Source organism: Anomaloglossus baeobatrachus, unplaced genomic scaffold (genome assembly GCF_048569485.1).
Source record: "Anomaloglossus baeobatrachus isolate aAnoBae1 unplaced genomic scaffold, aAnoBae1.hap1 Scaffold_1039, whole genome shotgun sequence".
In the NCBI taxonomy this organism is placed as follows: Eukaryota; Metazoa; Chordata; class Amphibia; order Anura; family Aromobatidae; genus Anomaloglossus; species Anomaloglossus baeobatrachus.
This window is the reverse complement of record NW_027441869.1, coordinates 484-17310: the sequence shown is the minus strand read 5'-3', so window position 1 is coordinate 17310 and position 16827 is coordinate 484. Positions and strand designations below refer to the sequence as shown.

At 44.1% G+C, this 16827-nt stretch overlaps 1 protein-coding gene across 1 annotated transcript; it reads right to left on the bottom strand.

The window, feature by feature from the left end:
* Positions 1 to 2523: 2523 nt before the first annotated feature.
* LOC142260435 (alpha-mannosidase 2-like) lies at positions 2524 to 15259 on the bottom strand (the record flags this gene model as incomplete). The annotated part of the gene is made up of 4 exons (XM_075331911.1): positions 2524 to 2689; positions 9932 to 9999; positions 14174 to 14288; positions 15074 to 15259. Coding segments are annotated over 4 exons (535 nt in total), but the record flags the coding sequence as incomplete, so codon positions are not given.
* Between the last annotated feature and the right edge of the window lie 1568 nt (positions 15260 to 16827).

Here is a 16827-nt window from a genome sequence, read left to right as displayed (position 1 = left end):
GCAAGTGTGCCACAAAAGAGGCCTAAAGGGCAGGATTGGGGAGACAAGAGGTACAAGAAACTCTGAAGGGTTTATAATGAAGCAACAAAGTAAATGACCATATGTTTCCATTAACAACTCAAAAGCATTATTTTTTTGGCAAGAAGGAACCTTTACAGAAGACACAAAGGAGGATGCCCAGCTAAATTGTACTCCCTCATCCCTAAATGGGCGATTGCCCTCTCTTCGGGTTTCCGACCCCCTCCCGCTATGTGACCACTTTTCAGCTTTGCTGTCATTGTCTGAGTCATTGCAACTTTCCCAACACAAGTCTATGAGATTTAACGTTCGTTCAGATGTCTGACATTTTTCTCATGTGCAAAAAACAACCCGAGATGGTCACTATATTATAAATATACACATATATTATATATATATATATATATATATATATATATATATATATATATATATATATATATATATATATATATATATATATATATATATATATATAGAGATTTATATGTACACATTATAGCTTCTAAATCAATCCTTGGAAAAACAGACTAGACCTTAGAAGAGATCCAAGTACTGTCTGATTTTTGTCAGAGATACATAGACTTGCACTGGCCAATTTAATTCAACATTCAAATCACTGTCAGACAAGTCCCCATGCTTTCGTGAGGATCACTCAGCCTTAGAACAATAAATCAGTTATGTGACTTACTCAACAGACCGTCATAATCTCAACTGGTATCCATCAAAAACACGGATAGCACCCATACAAGAAAAATGGACGTCTGAACAAGGCCATACAAAAAAAGATGCATTTGCACAACTTTTTGGTCAACGGATTGCTCCCGGAGGCGTTCCAACAGATGATTACTGGAAAGGTGAACTTAGTTTAACATTGCTTCTTAGCATGGCATTTCCCTCTGTAGGTTTGTTTTAATTTTTTTATGACTAAGTGAGGTTTTATACCCAGCAGGAGGAAGCATGTAACAATCTATTGTGTAAGATTTTTCTTCTGCTAGGATTTGTCCTTGTTTTTACAAAAAAACAAAAGGTAAAAAGCATTAGTAGAAATTGGATCTAAATATGTCAAAATGTTCTGTTCTATTTGTTCTATCTAAAGTATAGCAGTATATAGACAAAATTAAGGGCACCTATTAATTTCAAGCACATGCTGGGTATTACAAGAGGACAAGATGGCAGCTGTTGTGGCCTTCAGCAGCCCCCAGCAGCACTGATAACTAGTGATGAGCAAGCACTACCATGCCCCATGCTTGGGTGCTCGAACGCGAAACGAGCAGGTCGGACGCTTGGACAGGCTCGACCCTAGCATTATAGCAGTCAATGGGAAACTAGCACTTTTCCAAAAGGAAAAAAAGACTTTTATAATGGTATTTTCTATCCAAGCACTGATTGGGCGAAGGTCATTGTGAAAGGAGGGATGAGCTGTGACAATAATCTATTGTGAATGGTAGATCTTATGTAATTGTTTATTGAAGTTTTGCTTTTCATTGCAATCCTGTCTGATTATAATAACACTACTAAAGTCTTCGGTACAGACTAGGCAGTATGAGCCTATTGTTAAGCTTACAGGCCAGTGTGAATATTGCAAGATGATGTTTTTTATGTAGTTAGATTGTCAATAAATTGCAAAATTGACAAAAACATTATCAAGTTTTTTTACAAATAGATTTACCATAAAACAAAATTTAGAAAACAATTCCAGTATTTTTTTTCCACCACTGGAATGGTGCTTTCAATTTATGCCTCTTGCCCCCAGTCTTACACTTCTACTTTAGCATCTTCACCCTTTTATTGACACCTCTGTAGTCTGCAGAAGTAATGTTGTCACAAGCTCTTGACACACGTCAGAGCCAGAACGAGGCTCTCAGACTTGTATTGAGTTGTGCCCTACAGAGTCACAAACTGCCGGAGACCGAAAAGAACAGTAGGGATAAAAGATGAAGACACTGGAGAGTGAGTATAAGGCTGGGAGCAGGCACCTTACATTAGAAGAAGCACCACTCCATCACTAAAATTTTAAAATAAATAAATTGTGGAGTGGTGCTTTAAAAATAATTTTTTTTGCCACTGTAATTATAAAACTTCTTAAATTAATGAAATGTTGCCTCGTAGTGTTGCTACGTAAATGGAACTTCGAAATCAGTTTAAGTGATTTACTACAATGTTGATAAATATGTTTTTCATGGACAATTGACTGCCAATTCTCTAAAATATCATCCCTCATTGTACTGGTCAGGGCCGTAAGCAAAAGATCTTCGAGTCACATACTACATGAAAAATCAGGCTGCCCTACAATGAATAACTCCTGTTCATGTAAAGAAGCATTTGAAGATATCCTGTTCCCATATTAAAAAAAATCAAGGGGACAGTGTGCGACATATATTCTACTGCTGAAACAATATGCCCAAATTAATAAAAAAGCAGCAATTACAATTTACACAGGCTATAAAAAACTAAGACGACAATTTATATCCACAGTTTAGCAATGCATATTTGCGCTAATACCTGATAAGTGTCTGGTGACATGGCTGTAGCGCCGTCCCATACCGCACTGATTTGCGCCTTTACAGTTTTTCCTGCAGCATTTAGAACTTTTGTTTTTGGCGAACTAACAAATACAGAAACCACTGAGATACGTTCTTGTTCAAATGGATTATAAATGGCAACAGACCTGTAAAAAGTAAATAAGTGAAACCATAACTAACAAGAAAAACAAAAATACATCAAATAGTCTCATATACCGTATTTTTCGGACTATAAAGGTACGCGCCTACGATCAGGAATAGCAGAGTTGTGGACGCAGTGTGTTTTCACCGTGTCAAAAACTCTGTGTTTTACAGTAGAAGCACTATGAATGGGACTTCTAGAAATCCCATGCCCACCGTGCTTCTTTTCTCTGCAGCGTAAACTGACTTGCGGCTTACTGAGCCGCAGCATGTCAATTTAAGCTTGTGGAGACGCGAGTGTTGTCTGCAGGGAGAGCACAGCAAAAGTCTACAGAACCCCAAACCCTGATCGTGGGCACGAACCGCTGCGTTCTCTTGCAGAGAATGCTTGTGTCTTCACAGAAGACACGCTGCGTCCTGGACACACTGTGTGCTGATCATGGGCACACACCCTAAGGGGGACTTTGCACGCTGTGACATCGCTACTGCGATCTCATCAAAGTCAAATCAAAAGTGACGCACATCCGGCACCGGTAACGACGTTGCAACATGTAAAGCCTAGATGCGCCGATAAACGATCGCAAAAGCGTCAAAAATCGGTGATCTGTGTAGCGCCGGTCATTTTCATAATGTTGCACCAATAGGAGATACGATGTTGTTCCTCGTTCCTGCGGCAGCACACATCGCTCTGTGTGAAGCCGCAGGAGCGAAGAACATCTCCTTACCTGCCTCTACCGGCAGTGCAGAAGGAAGGAGGTGGGCGGGATGTTTATGTCCAGCTCATCTCCGCCCCTCCGCTTCTATTGGCCGCCTGCCGTCGCACGACCCGCCCCCTTAGGAAGGAGGCGGGTCGCCGGCCAGAGCGATGTCGCAGGGCAGGTAAGTGCATGTGAAGCTGCGGTAGCGATAATGTTCGCTACGGCAGCTATCACAAGATATCGTATGTGCGACGGGGGCGGGTACTATCGCGCTCGGCATCGCTAGCCGATGCTAGCAATGTCGCAACATGCAAAGTACCCCAAGACGCACTTTTTTACCCAAATTTGGGAGTAAAATGGGGGTGTGTCTTATAGTCCAATTATACCTTGTATTGGACTTTGTTGTCCCTAGCTCAGTTTTCATTTTTTTCAAACAGCACTGGTAAAAAGAAAGAAAGACTGTGATTGGATTCTACAGTGAACAAAGACCATTTTTTTTCTAAAACTGTACTTCCTTTTATGGCCATACCAAGTTTGAATTGTTTTACTACTCTTCTACGATAAAAACTGTATAAAAACTGAATAAAAAAATAATTTGTTTTAAAAAAAAGGGAATTTAACATTCTTCATATAAGACAGCTTATGTGTCAATTAATGTGACTTTGGTGGTGACAGGCAGAGGGGTAGAAGGAGAGAGAGACTAAAGGTGGCTTTACATGCTACGAGATCGCTAAAGCGATCTTGTTGGCGTCACGGAATTTGTGACGCACATCTGGCCGCTTTAGCGATGTCGTTATGTGTGACACCTATGAGCGATGTTGAATCGTCGCAAAAACGTTCAAAATCGCTCATCGGTGACATGCCCCCCTCTTCCCAATTATCGTTGCTGCTGCAGTAACAATGTTGTTTGCCGTTCCTGCGGCAGCACACATCGCTATGTGTGACGCCGCTGGAACGCCAAACATCTCCTTACCTGCATCCACCAGAAAAGGAGGAAGGAAGGAGGTGGGCGGCATGTTCCGGCCGCTCATCTCCTCCCCTCCTTTTCTATTGGGCAGCGGTTCAGTGACGTCGCTGTGACGCTGAACGAACCGCCCCCTTAGAAAGGCGGCGGTTCGCCGAACACAGCGACGTCGTTGCACAGGTATGTGCGTGTGATGCTGCCATAGCGATAATGTTCACTACGGCAGCGATCACCACATATCGTGCCACCGACGGGGGTGGGTGCTATCACACACGACATCGCTAGCCGATGCTAGCGACGTCGCAGCGTGTAAAGCACCCCTTAGTTGCAATGTCTATATCTATCTATCTATATCTAATCTATATACAGTCAGGGCCAGAAATATTTGGACAGTGACACAAGTTTTGTTATTTTAGCTGTTTACAAAAACATGTTCAGAAATACAATTATATATATAATATGGGCTGAAAGTGCACACTCCCAGCTGCAATATGAGAGTTTTCACATCCAAATCGGAGAAAGGGTTTAGGAATCATAGCTCTGTAATGCGTAGCCTCCTCTTTTTCAAGGGACCAAAAGTAATTGGACAAGGGACTCTAAGGGCTGCAATTAACTCTGAAGGCGTCTCCCTCGTTAACCTGTAATCAATGAAGTAGTTAAAAGGTCTGGGGTTGATTACAGGTGTGTGGTTTTGCATTTGGAAGCTGTTGCTGTGACCAGACAACATGCGGTCTAAGAAACTCTCAATTGAGGTGAAGCAGAACATCCTGAGGCTGAAAAAAAAAGAAAAAATCCATCAGAGAGATAGCAGACATGCTTGGAGTAACCAAATCCACAGTCGGGTACATTCTGAGAAAAAAGGAATTGACTGGTGAGCTTGGGAACTCATAAAGGCCTGGGCGTCCACGGATGACAACAGTGGTGGATGATCGCCGCATACTTTCTTTGGTGAAGAAGAACCCGTTCACAACATCAACTGAAGTCCAGAACTCTCTCAGTGAAGTAGGTGTATCTGTCTCTAAGTCAACAGTAAAGAGAAGACTCCATGAAAGTAAATACAAAGGGTTCACATCTAGATGCAAACCATTCATCAATTCCAAAAATAGACAGGCCAGAGTTAAATTTGCTGAAAAACACCTCATGAAGCCAGCTCAGTTCTGGAAAAGTATTCTATGGACAGATGAGACAAAGATCAACCTGTACCAGAATGATGGGAAGAAAAAAAGTTTGGAGAAGAAAGGGAACGGCACATGATCCAAGGCACACCACATCCTCTGTAAAACATGGTGGAGGCAACGTGATGGCATGGGCATGCATGGCTTTCAATGGCACTGGGTCACTTGTGTTTATTGATGACATAACAGCAGACAAGAGTAGCCGGATGAATTCTGAAGTGTACCGGGATATACTTTCAGCCCAGATTCAGCCAAATGCCGCAAAGTTGATCGGACGGCGCTTCATAGTACAGATGGACAATGACCCCAAGCATACAGCCAAAGCTACCCAGGAGTTCATGAGTGCAAAAAAGTGGAACATTCTGCAATGGCCAAGTCAATCACCAGATCTTAACCCAATTGAGCATGCATTTCACTTGCTCAAATCCAGACTTAAGACGGAAAGACCCACAAACAAGCAAGACCTGAAGGCTGCGGCTGTGAAGGCCTGGCAAAGCATTAAGAAGGAGGAAACCCAGCGTTTGGTGATGTCCATGGGTTCCAGACTTAAGGCAGTGATTGCCTCCAAAGGATTCGCAACAAAATATTGAAAATAAAAATATTTTGTTTGGGTTTGGTTTATTTGTCCAATTACTTTTGACCTCCTAAAATGTGGAGTGTTTGTAAAGAAATGTGTACAATTCCTACAATTTCTATCAGATATTTTTGTTCAAACCTTCAAATTAAACGTTACAATCTGCACTTGAATTCTGTTGTAGAGATTTAATTTCAAATCCAATGTGGTGGCATGCAGAGCCCAATTCACAAAAATTGTGTCACTGTCCAAATATTTCTGGACCTATCTATCTATCTATATATATATATATATATATATCTATATCTATATCTATATATATATATAAATGTCTAGCTATAGATTGATCAATAAATATCTGTATATAACTATAAATACACACACACACACATTTGGGAAAAAAGAAAAAAAAAGTTAAAAATAATCTGTTTGCCCAATGAGAAAAAAAGAAAAAAAAAAAAAAAAAAAAGAAGATCACATGTTTAAGTCCTCTCAAGGGAGTAATAAAAATTGCAAAACTTCAAAATCTATTATTCATCTTAGATCATAGCTCCCAACCATGCCAGATTTAGCAGAACTGTCCTGATTTGCAGATTTGAGGGCTCTGTCACCGCCATCTCGGCAATTACGGATTTTGTCCCAGCTACTCCTCCTCCTCTTAGTGCATAAATTAAATTCTTCTCCTCTAGTTTTCCCCAAACGAAAACTTGTGATCTCTTAAATTCTCCTCCTCTCTAGTTCTGGCTGCTGTGACTATCACTATTATGCACACACACATTATATACATCTATGATCTTAGGTTCGGATTATTAATACTTCCACAGTGCTGTGTATTATACAATCAGGACGACCCACCGGCGGGATTTGATCGGCTGTGGTGCAATGGCAGACCCAGAGGCTTTCATTTGCCAAAGCAACACAAAATAACCCAAAGATTGCACTGTGAGGGTGCCAGTGGGAGGCTATAGGGAACTCTCCTCCTCTCAAAATCCTTATGTGATGCATGGATACTGAGGATTTTGTATGAGGCTTTAAACTGCAAGGATCAATGAGAACACCAGTTCTAGCAGTTATAGTAGGATCCTGGCTGGGAATATCAGCAGCTGCAGCTTCTGTACCGTGTGATCAGCATGACTTATATGAGTCATGGAACACAAAGTGACAAGTGCTCATAATTTATATGTACGTCACATAGCATTAAGTGGTTAAAATCTCAAAAAGTTATATTCTCAGAAAGATTTTAATTATATTTGTACCTGTTGGCGGATAAATATCACACCCTTATACTGAAATGCTAGAAAGTACAAAATATGTGAACTAATGGAGCGGACATCTATAGCCACACAACCGAAATATAACTTTTATATATATATATATATTTCAATTATGTAAAGACTAGAAGGTGGCCTGATTCTACGCATCGGGTATTCTAGAATTTACGTATTGTGTAGTTAATGTATGATTTTTGTTATATATATAGATGTTGTGGTCTGTAGTTACCAAGTGTTTGTGTAGGGCGCTGTACATGTTCTGGGTGTTGTCTGGGTGTGGCAGGGGGTGAGAGCGGTGTTGTATGTGTGTTGCGTTGTTTGTGGAGCGCTGTGTGTCTCTAGCGTTGTGTGGGTGTGTGTGTGTTGCGCGGTTTGTGTGGGTGTGGTGTGTTTTGGGGGGGGAGGTATGTTTTGTGCAATGTGTGTATGTTGTGTGGTATGTGCGTATATTTATGTATGCCGCGGTGTTTGTGTGTTGGGTGTTGTGTGTGTGCAGCGTTGTCTGTGTGTGTGTGTGTCTGTGTAGGGTGGTGTTTGTGGTTCCCAGTGTGTGTGTGGTGTGTTTGTGTGTGTGTGTCTTGGGGGGAGGTGTGCACCTCCCATCGTGCTCCATCCCCCATGCTGCGCACCCCCCATCGTGCTCCATCCGCCATGCTGCGCACTCCCAAACGTGCTCCATCCGCCATGCTGCGCACTCCCAAACGTGGTCCATCCGCCATGCTGCGCACTCCCAAACGTGCTCCATCCGCAATGCTGCGCACTCCCAAACGTGCTCCATCCGCCATGCTGCGCACTCCCAAACGTGCTCCATCCGCCATGCTGCGCACTCCCAAACGTGCTCCATCCGCCATGCTGCGCACTCCCAAACGTGGTCCATCCGCCATGCTGCGCACTCCCAAACGTGGTCCATCCGCCATGCTGCGCACTCCCAAACGTGCTCCATCCGCCATGCTGCGCACTCCCAAACGTGCTCCTTCCGCCATGCTGCGCACTCCCAAACGTGCTCCATCCGCCATGCTGCGCACTCCCAAACGTGGTCCATCCGCCATGCTGCGCACTCCCAAACGTGGTCCATCCGCCATGCTGCGCACTCCCAAACGTGCTCCATCCGCCATGCTGCGCACTCCCAAACGTGCTCCATCCCCCATGCTGCGCACCCCCCATCGTGCTCCATCCCCCATGCTGCACCAGCATCAGCCTCTCTGCCCCCAGCATCAGCCTCTCTCCTCCCAGCATCAGCCTCCCAGCCTCCCTCCTCCCAGCCTTCCCCAGCATCAGTCTCTCGCCTCCCAGCCTCCCCCAGCATCAGCCTCTCTCCTCCCAGCCTCCTCCAGCATCAGCCTCTCTCCTCCCAGCCTTCCCCAGCATCAGCCTCCCCCTCCCAGCCTTCCCCAGGATCAGCCTCTCTACTCCCAGCCTCTCTCCTCCCAGCCTCCCCCAGCATCAGCCTCTCCCCTCCCAGCCTCCCCCAGCATCAGCCTCTCTCCTCTCAGCCTCCCCCAGCATCAGCCTCCCCCAGCATCAGCCTACACCCTCCCAGCCTCCCCCAGCATCAGCCTACCCCAGCATCAGCCTCTCTCCTCCCAGCCTCCCCCTCCCAGCCTCCCCCAGCACGCCGTGCTCCTCTGCCGACACTCACAGATCCGATCGCATACACTCACACACACTCACACATCAGAACACACTCACACACATCCGATCGCATACACTCAGACACACACTGACGATATCACACATACGCGCTCACACTCACAACATCCGGAGATACCACATGCTTCTGGCCATGTGATCCTCCGGCAGGTCCTGGAAGGTCACTCCACAGTATCGCCGCCGAGAAGCAAGCGATATCCCAGGATGTTGTGAGTGTGTGGATGCGATGTGATGTGTGTGTGAGAGTGAGTGTGATCTGATGTGTGTGTGTGTGTGTTGTTATGTGTGTGCGTGTGTATGTTCCGCCGCTGCAGGACCTTGAAGCGCTGGTAACTATGCTACCATGGTTACCAGCGTATCCCGTCCCCCGCTCGCACGGGAGCCCACACCAGCATACGGCGGCAACCCCAGCAATGCGAGGGTATGTGTCGGCTGGGTTGGCGGCGTACGCTGATGTGGGCTCCCGGGGGTACAGTACTCACCTGGGAGTCGTGGCTCCTTGTCGGTTCGGGGAATGCGTGTGGGGGGCGGGGCCAGAGCGAGCGTGCATTGTGTGAGGGGGGCGGGGCGTGGCCGAGTTGCCAATGCGTGCAGGGTGCCGGGGCGAGAGGCCAATCCGTGGGGGGGCGGAGCCTGGGCGAGCGGCCGGCCAATCCGTGTGCGGGCGGAGCCTGGGCGAGCGGCCAATCCGTGCGGGGGGGCGGGGCCATGGCGAGCCCAGCGGCCAATCAGCTTTGTGTCACCGTAAGGACACAAATTTGGAGCAAGACAGTCAGACAGAATAAGGCAATTATATATATAGATTCGATCATCGGTCCAGCTGTATTTTCTAAATAATTATTTGAAAAGCACCATAGGCAAGTTAGATTATTCACTTTTACTGGCAGAGATAATTTTCCGTCCTAATTTACTCACCTTGGCTGCCCAGACACCTTGATGACTGTCTTTTGCGGTAATGAATCCTGTGCTTTCTGCACATCATCCTGTAAAATAAAATACTTTCAGTAAATAAAGAGTATTAAATAAATCAAAGGATATTAAAAAAAAAAAATCTGTATCAAGTCAGTGACTAAGGATTTCAATTGGTTATTCAGAGGAGAAAAAAAAAAAAATCAGCCTTGGTCAGATGAAGATCATACAGCGTGTCACAGATACAGAACAGCTATTACATAAGGTTCACATGGGGAAAGATTTCACCCTTTGGAAGTAAACAAAAGAAGCCATTCAGACAGCAAGCAACTTGTGATCAATGTGCGGAGGGAAAAAAAACATGTACAAATTAGATGAAAAACAATTATACTATATATATTATACACATAAAAATATATATTACATTATATATAAATATATATATATATATATATACACACACACACACATATATATACATGTATATATATATATATGTGTGTGTGTGTGTGTGTGTGTGTGTGTGTGTGTGTGTGTGTGTGTGTGTGTGTGTGTGTGTGTGTGTGTGTGTGTGTGTATGTATATATATATATATATATATATATATATATATATATATATATATATATATATATATATATATATATATATATATATATATATATATATTAGATAGATATACATATATTATACATATACACACACACATATACATATATATATATATTATATATATATATATGCACACACACACACACACACACACACACACACAATAGATGGGATCCCACACTTTTTTTTTAATCATTTGATTTATTTAAAAAAAAAAAAAAATGATGATGTGGGGTCCCCCCATTTTTCTAATACCAGCCAAGGTGCAGCAGACAAATGGGGCTGATATTATTAGGGTGGAAAAGGCCATCGTTATTTGGCCCTTTCCAGCCTTACAATAGCAGCGCACAGCCGCCCCAGAAGTGTCACATTCAAATAATGCGCCAATTCTGCCGTTGGACCCAGCTCTTCCCGAGCAGTGTGATAGCCGGTGATCGGTGAGTATGTAGTGCTTGGGGAGAAAGAGAGCGCAAGAGACACCGACAGACACCCGGACACAAACACGCCAAAATCACTCCAGCATTGATTTTGTCATTCTTGAACTAAGTTGGTGAGCTATGTTTTTGTTGACAAAACCGCAGGTAAAACGCATGCAAAAATGCATGCCAAACGCACCAATTTGATAGCATGCATTTTTCCTTGCGTTTTTGATGCCCTCATTGATTTCAATGGGTGACAAATGTTGACAAAATGCAAGAAAGAATGAACATGCTGCTTCTTTTTTGTCACAAACTTTTGACAAAAAAAAAAAAACCACTGACAAACTGCAATGTGCGCACAGCAAATCTGACTTCTCAGACTTTGCTGGGAACTCAGATGTCCGAAAGTTCTAACAAAACTGCAACAAAAAAACCGCAACAAACGCATTAAACAAATGCAGCGTACGTATCCTGCTTTCTGAAGAATACATTTATTTACAACAAAAATGAGCATGTGAGTGGTGACTAAAATGATGCAACAAATCACAGAAAAGCAAAAAAAAAAAAAAAACAAAAAACAAAAAAAAAACAAAACCCCAAAACAGGCATTTAAAGGAGTAAAGAGCACCATTGTAATATCTCAGCCAATACTGGGCAATGAACAATTGATTTACTGGCTGGACCAAAATTTATGCCTATTATTGATCTCCTGAAAACATAAAACGATTCATCCCTACTCCATGTTTCATGTCGTACTTTACATCTACAACAGTGGTTCTGCTATTTTTCCCACCAAAGCATCAGACGCCAGACAGAAAAAGGGATATTGATCAAGCTGGTCAAAACTTATACAGCAGGTATTAGTTGTGCCACAGATCCACCAGTTGAGGTTTCAGCTTATAAAATGTGTATAATATATTATATCTGTGTTATGGCCAAAAGTGTTGGCATCCTTGAAACTGTTCAAGAAAATTAGGTATTTCTCCGGGAAAATTATTGCTATTACACATGTTTTGTTATACACATGGTTATTTCTTTTGTGAGAATGGGAACAACACAGAAAGCTAAAACAGAGAAAAAAGAAAAAAGGCAAACTGGACATAATTTCACACAAAACCCCAAAAATGGGCCAGACAAAATTGTTGACACCTCTCCATAATCGTGGGTAAAAAACTCTGTTTCAAGCATGTGGTGCTCGATCAAATGGAATGAGGAATATAACCCAGTACCTACAGTCAAATAAGGTGGAGGTTCAAAGATGTTTGGGGGTTCTTTTACGGCCTCTGGCACTGGGTGCTTTGACTGTGTGCAAGAAATCATAAAATCTGAAGATTAACAAAGAATTTTAGGTGTCAATGTAGTGCCTAGTGTCAGAAACCTGGACTTGCGTCCCTAGATCATGGCTCTTCTAGCAGGACAATGGTCCCAAACATACTTCAAGAATCATCCAGAAATGGATGGAAACAAAGCACTGCATAGTTCTGAAGTGACAGCAATGATTACAGCTACAGAGGTGGAAGAAGCTTGTTGATTGTTATAAGAAGAAGTTATTTATTCCAAAGAGTGTGCAACCAAATATTGAGTTGGGGGTGCCAACAATTTTGTTTGGCCCATTTCTGTGATTTTATATGACATTATGTCAAATCTGCCTTCTTTTTCTCTGTTTTTATTTTCTGCTGTTCCAATACACACAAAAGGAAGTAACTACGTGTATAACAAAACGCTTAATTGCAATAATGTTCTGTGAGAAATACTTCATTTTCTTGAACAATTTCAATGTAGATACACTTATTATCTATATGTATAATTGCCTTATTCTGTCTGCCTGTCTTGCTCCAAAATTGTGTCGTTACAGTGACAACTGTCTGATTGGCCGCTGGGCTCGGCCTGGCCCTCCCCCCCCCACGGATTGGCCGCTTGCCTCGGCCTGGCCCCGCCCCCCGCATGGAATGGCTGCTCGCCCCGGCCCTCCGCACTCATCGCCCGCTCCAGCATACACCGACTCCCGGTACACATGTGCAGGGAGCCGGCATACGCTGACGCCTCGCCCGCTCGGCCCCGCCCCCGACACACGTTGGCACGCTCGGCCTCGCCGCCGGCGGCTCGCTTGGCCCCGCCCGCGGCACACGTTGGCCCGCTCGGTCCCGCTCCCAGCACACGTTGGCCCGCTCAGCCCCGCACCCGGCGACCCGCTCGGCCCCGCCCCGGCACACGTTAGCCCACTCAGCCCCGCCCCGGCACACATTGGGCACCTATACACCTCCCCCCCAGGACCACTCCTCCCATTATACTCCTCTTCCCCCAGGACTACTCCTCCTGTTATAGTCCTCCTATTATACTCCTCTCTGAGTATAATAGGAGGACTATTATAGCATGGAGGATGGAGCACGATGGGGGGTGCGCAGCATGGAGGATGGAGTACGATGGGGGGTGCACAGCATGGGAGATGGAGCACGATGGGGGGTGTGCAGCATGGGAGATGGAGCACGATGGGGGGTGTGCAGCTTGGGAGATGGAGCACGATAGGGGGTGCGCAGCAGGGGAGATGGAGCACGATAGGGGGTGCGCAGCAGGGGAGATGGAGCATGATGGGGGGTGCGCAGCATGAGGGATGGAGCACGATGGGGGGTGCGCAGCATGGGGGATGGAGCACGATGGGGGTGCACACCTCCCCCCAAAACACACACCGCCACACGCGCACCGCACAACACACCACACCACACACATACTGGGAACCACAAACACCGCCCTATACAGACACCCACACACACACCGACAATGCCGCACACACACACACACACACACACACACAACACCCAACACACAAACACCGCAGCATACACAAATATACGCACATACCGCGCAACACACACACATTGCACAAAACATACCTCCCCCAAAACACACACATGCAGCCCACAGCCACACCCACACAAACCGCGCAACACACACAGCACCACACACACACAATGCTGCAGACACACAGCGCTCCACAAACAACGCAACACACAAACACCGCTCACACCCCTCCCCCCAGACAACACCCAGAACATTTACAGTGCCCTACACAAACACTTGGCAACTACACACGACAACATCTATATATACACACATGGTTATAGTTCTTTTTTGGCTTTTATATTACATGCTTGATCTATAACTGTAGGATTTAAATGCAGGAGTAAGCAGAGTCAATGTAACACTGTAAATAACCCACCATACTGAAGAATGGAGCTGATGGATTATAGATGTATGTTCCTTTATCTTTGAGAATCAGAAGATGTGTAGCATCTACGATCACCTTCTTCAGATTCATCAAAGAATGGTAAAGCCTATGGGAGAAAAAAAGGAAAAAAATAAAATTACAATATTTAAATGACCTACATTACCCATCTAAAAACAGTAAACATTTTTTCCTGTCACTGGAATATACACTCAGCATTTAAATTGAAATTCCAAGGAAAGGTTGTGGAATTATGAAAATCACAGAATCTACAGACACGTTAATATGCAATCAATGAGAAAAATGGAAACAAAAATGATTAAAACATCTCGATTTATCCAGTATCTAGTTTAAGGACCACACGCATTCAGATAGTTACATACATTGGCAGACAACCATTAATACATCTCATTGATCGCATGAGGACTGTTTTACCACACTGAATGCACTTGGGCACATAAGTCATCAAGATCCTCTTCTGTCAGCTCCTTTTTGCAATATTGCTTGTAATATTGTGAGTAGCCTGCTTGGCCTAAATGTGATCTACCATGACCAGCAGAATCTTCGAACTTTACTCCCATCGTGTACATCTGGGATGTCATTGGTGCACAATTGCAAAAGGAAGCTTAGCATGCCTATGTACATACAGGATACCAGAACATTACTCAGACAACCATTAATAACCTAATTATTAGCATGTCATTCTCTTCATTCCACAACTTTTCTTCTTTGGTGATGAAATTTTAACGTTGAATGTAGTGTAGGGGCTTTCAAAATAGAATTTAGTATTCCTGTTAAAGGCAACACCAAGCTCTGATTAGTCATAGTGAGGGAATATTTCAGTAGAGCATACGTGTGCCAGGAATGAGTTCAGACAAGAGGAGAGATCTTTACCTGGTGCCATAATCCACTACAACCCAGTCTTTAGCTGTTCCAGTGATTGCATCATGATGCTGGAAAAGTCCTAAATTCCTCCTGGCTTCTGTTAATAATTTGTAATGTTCTCCTGTTGGGAACGCCTCGAGTTTGCGGTTTCTTTGAATATGCACTTGTGCCAATGAATACAGTATCTCAGCAGATCTGAAAATGAAAATATGGAATTACACAAATTAAATTCTGTAAAACAAACACAAAGTGAGATCTTTAAAGAGAATCTATCCAGGCGATCCACCTCCTCCTCCAGACTGCTTATCTGGTCATCCTCCAAACTGTTGCTCATAAAAAAATTACAGTTTTAATCCATGTGCAAATAAGGCTTAAAAGGGGTTTCCCACAAACAAAGTTAATTTAAACTATTTTTAATCAATAAATCTTGGAATAATAATAATTCTACAATTAGAGGGGTTTAAAAAAAAAAAAAAAAAAAAAAAAAAAAAAATGATGTTCCGGTGCTGAGATTATCTTATATATGTGACCCTGCTATATTCTGTGTAATGGCAGTGTCTGACCACACAGAGACATGGTGTGATCATACCACATCACCTGGGATGGGGAGGAGGGAACAAAGTGTACAGACTGGAAAACACAAGATCGCAAATTATTACTTGAGGTAAAACATTTTTAAAAAAATGAGTAGACAAATGCTTTACCTCACAAAAAGAAATCAGCTGCGATCCTATGCTGTACTATCTTTATACTCTTATGTCCACCCCTTCCCAGGAGCTGTGGTATGATGCAGACCATGTCCCTGTACAGTCAGACACGTCCATTACACACTACATAGCAGGACACATAAAATCTCAGCACAGGATCTTTTTTTTTTATCATCCAATTGTGGAGATTATTATTTCCCCATGACCTAATGATTAAAATTAATTTTAAAATGAACTTCGTTGGTGGGAAAACCCCCTTTAACTGCTCCGGGAGTGTCAAAATACGTCTCCCTGGCTCTAGTCCTCACCCAATTTTCAAGCACCTAGCTCCAATCTGTGCTGTGTGGAAGGTGCATAAAAGCCAATTGAAGTAAATATGAATAAAATAAATAAATATTATATTATATTATATATATATAGAGATATATATATATATATATATATATATATATATATATATATATATATATATATATATATATATATATATATATATATATATATATACATACATATATATATAATTAGCTGCATGTGTACCATCCTGAGAGGGGCCCGGCCGCTTCTCCGCTGCTCGGGCCGAGGCGCTCGAGGTCCGGGCTCGGTTTGTCGGTGGCACGAGCGCCTCCGGACCGGGGGACACGACACGACACGTCGCTCTGTTAAGGGAAGGCAGTGGCGGGGGTGGTGCGGGACGAGGCGTGCAGCCGGGGGAGGGCCGCGCCATCGTCTCACGGGTCGTGACGCCACCCACGGGTCGTGGTGACGGGATGCACCACCGCTGCGACTGGAGTGAAGGCAGGATCGTCCGGGATCGGTGTTGCGGCCGCAGCCTAGATGTTAGCCCCTCCGTGGGTGGGGCCCGGTGGGGGACTGGAAGGGCTGATGTTGTTGTCGGGGTGCAGGGTGCCGTGTCGCGGTGTAGTTTCGTGCCCGGATGGCACTGGTGTACTCACGATTAATTCACACTCCGAGTCACTGGTAAACCAAAGTTCGGATATGGTCGGTTCCCGCGGCCGGCTGCTGATGTCCCCTGTGGGGTTGATGGTGGCCCCT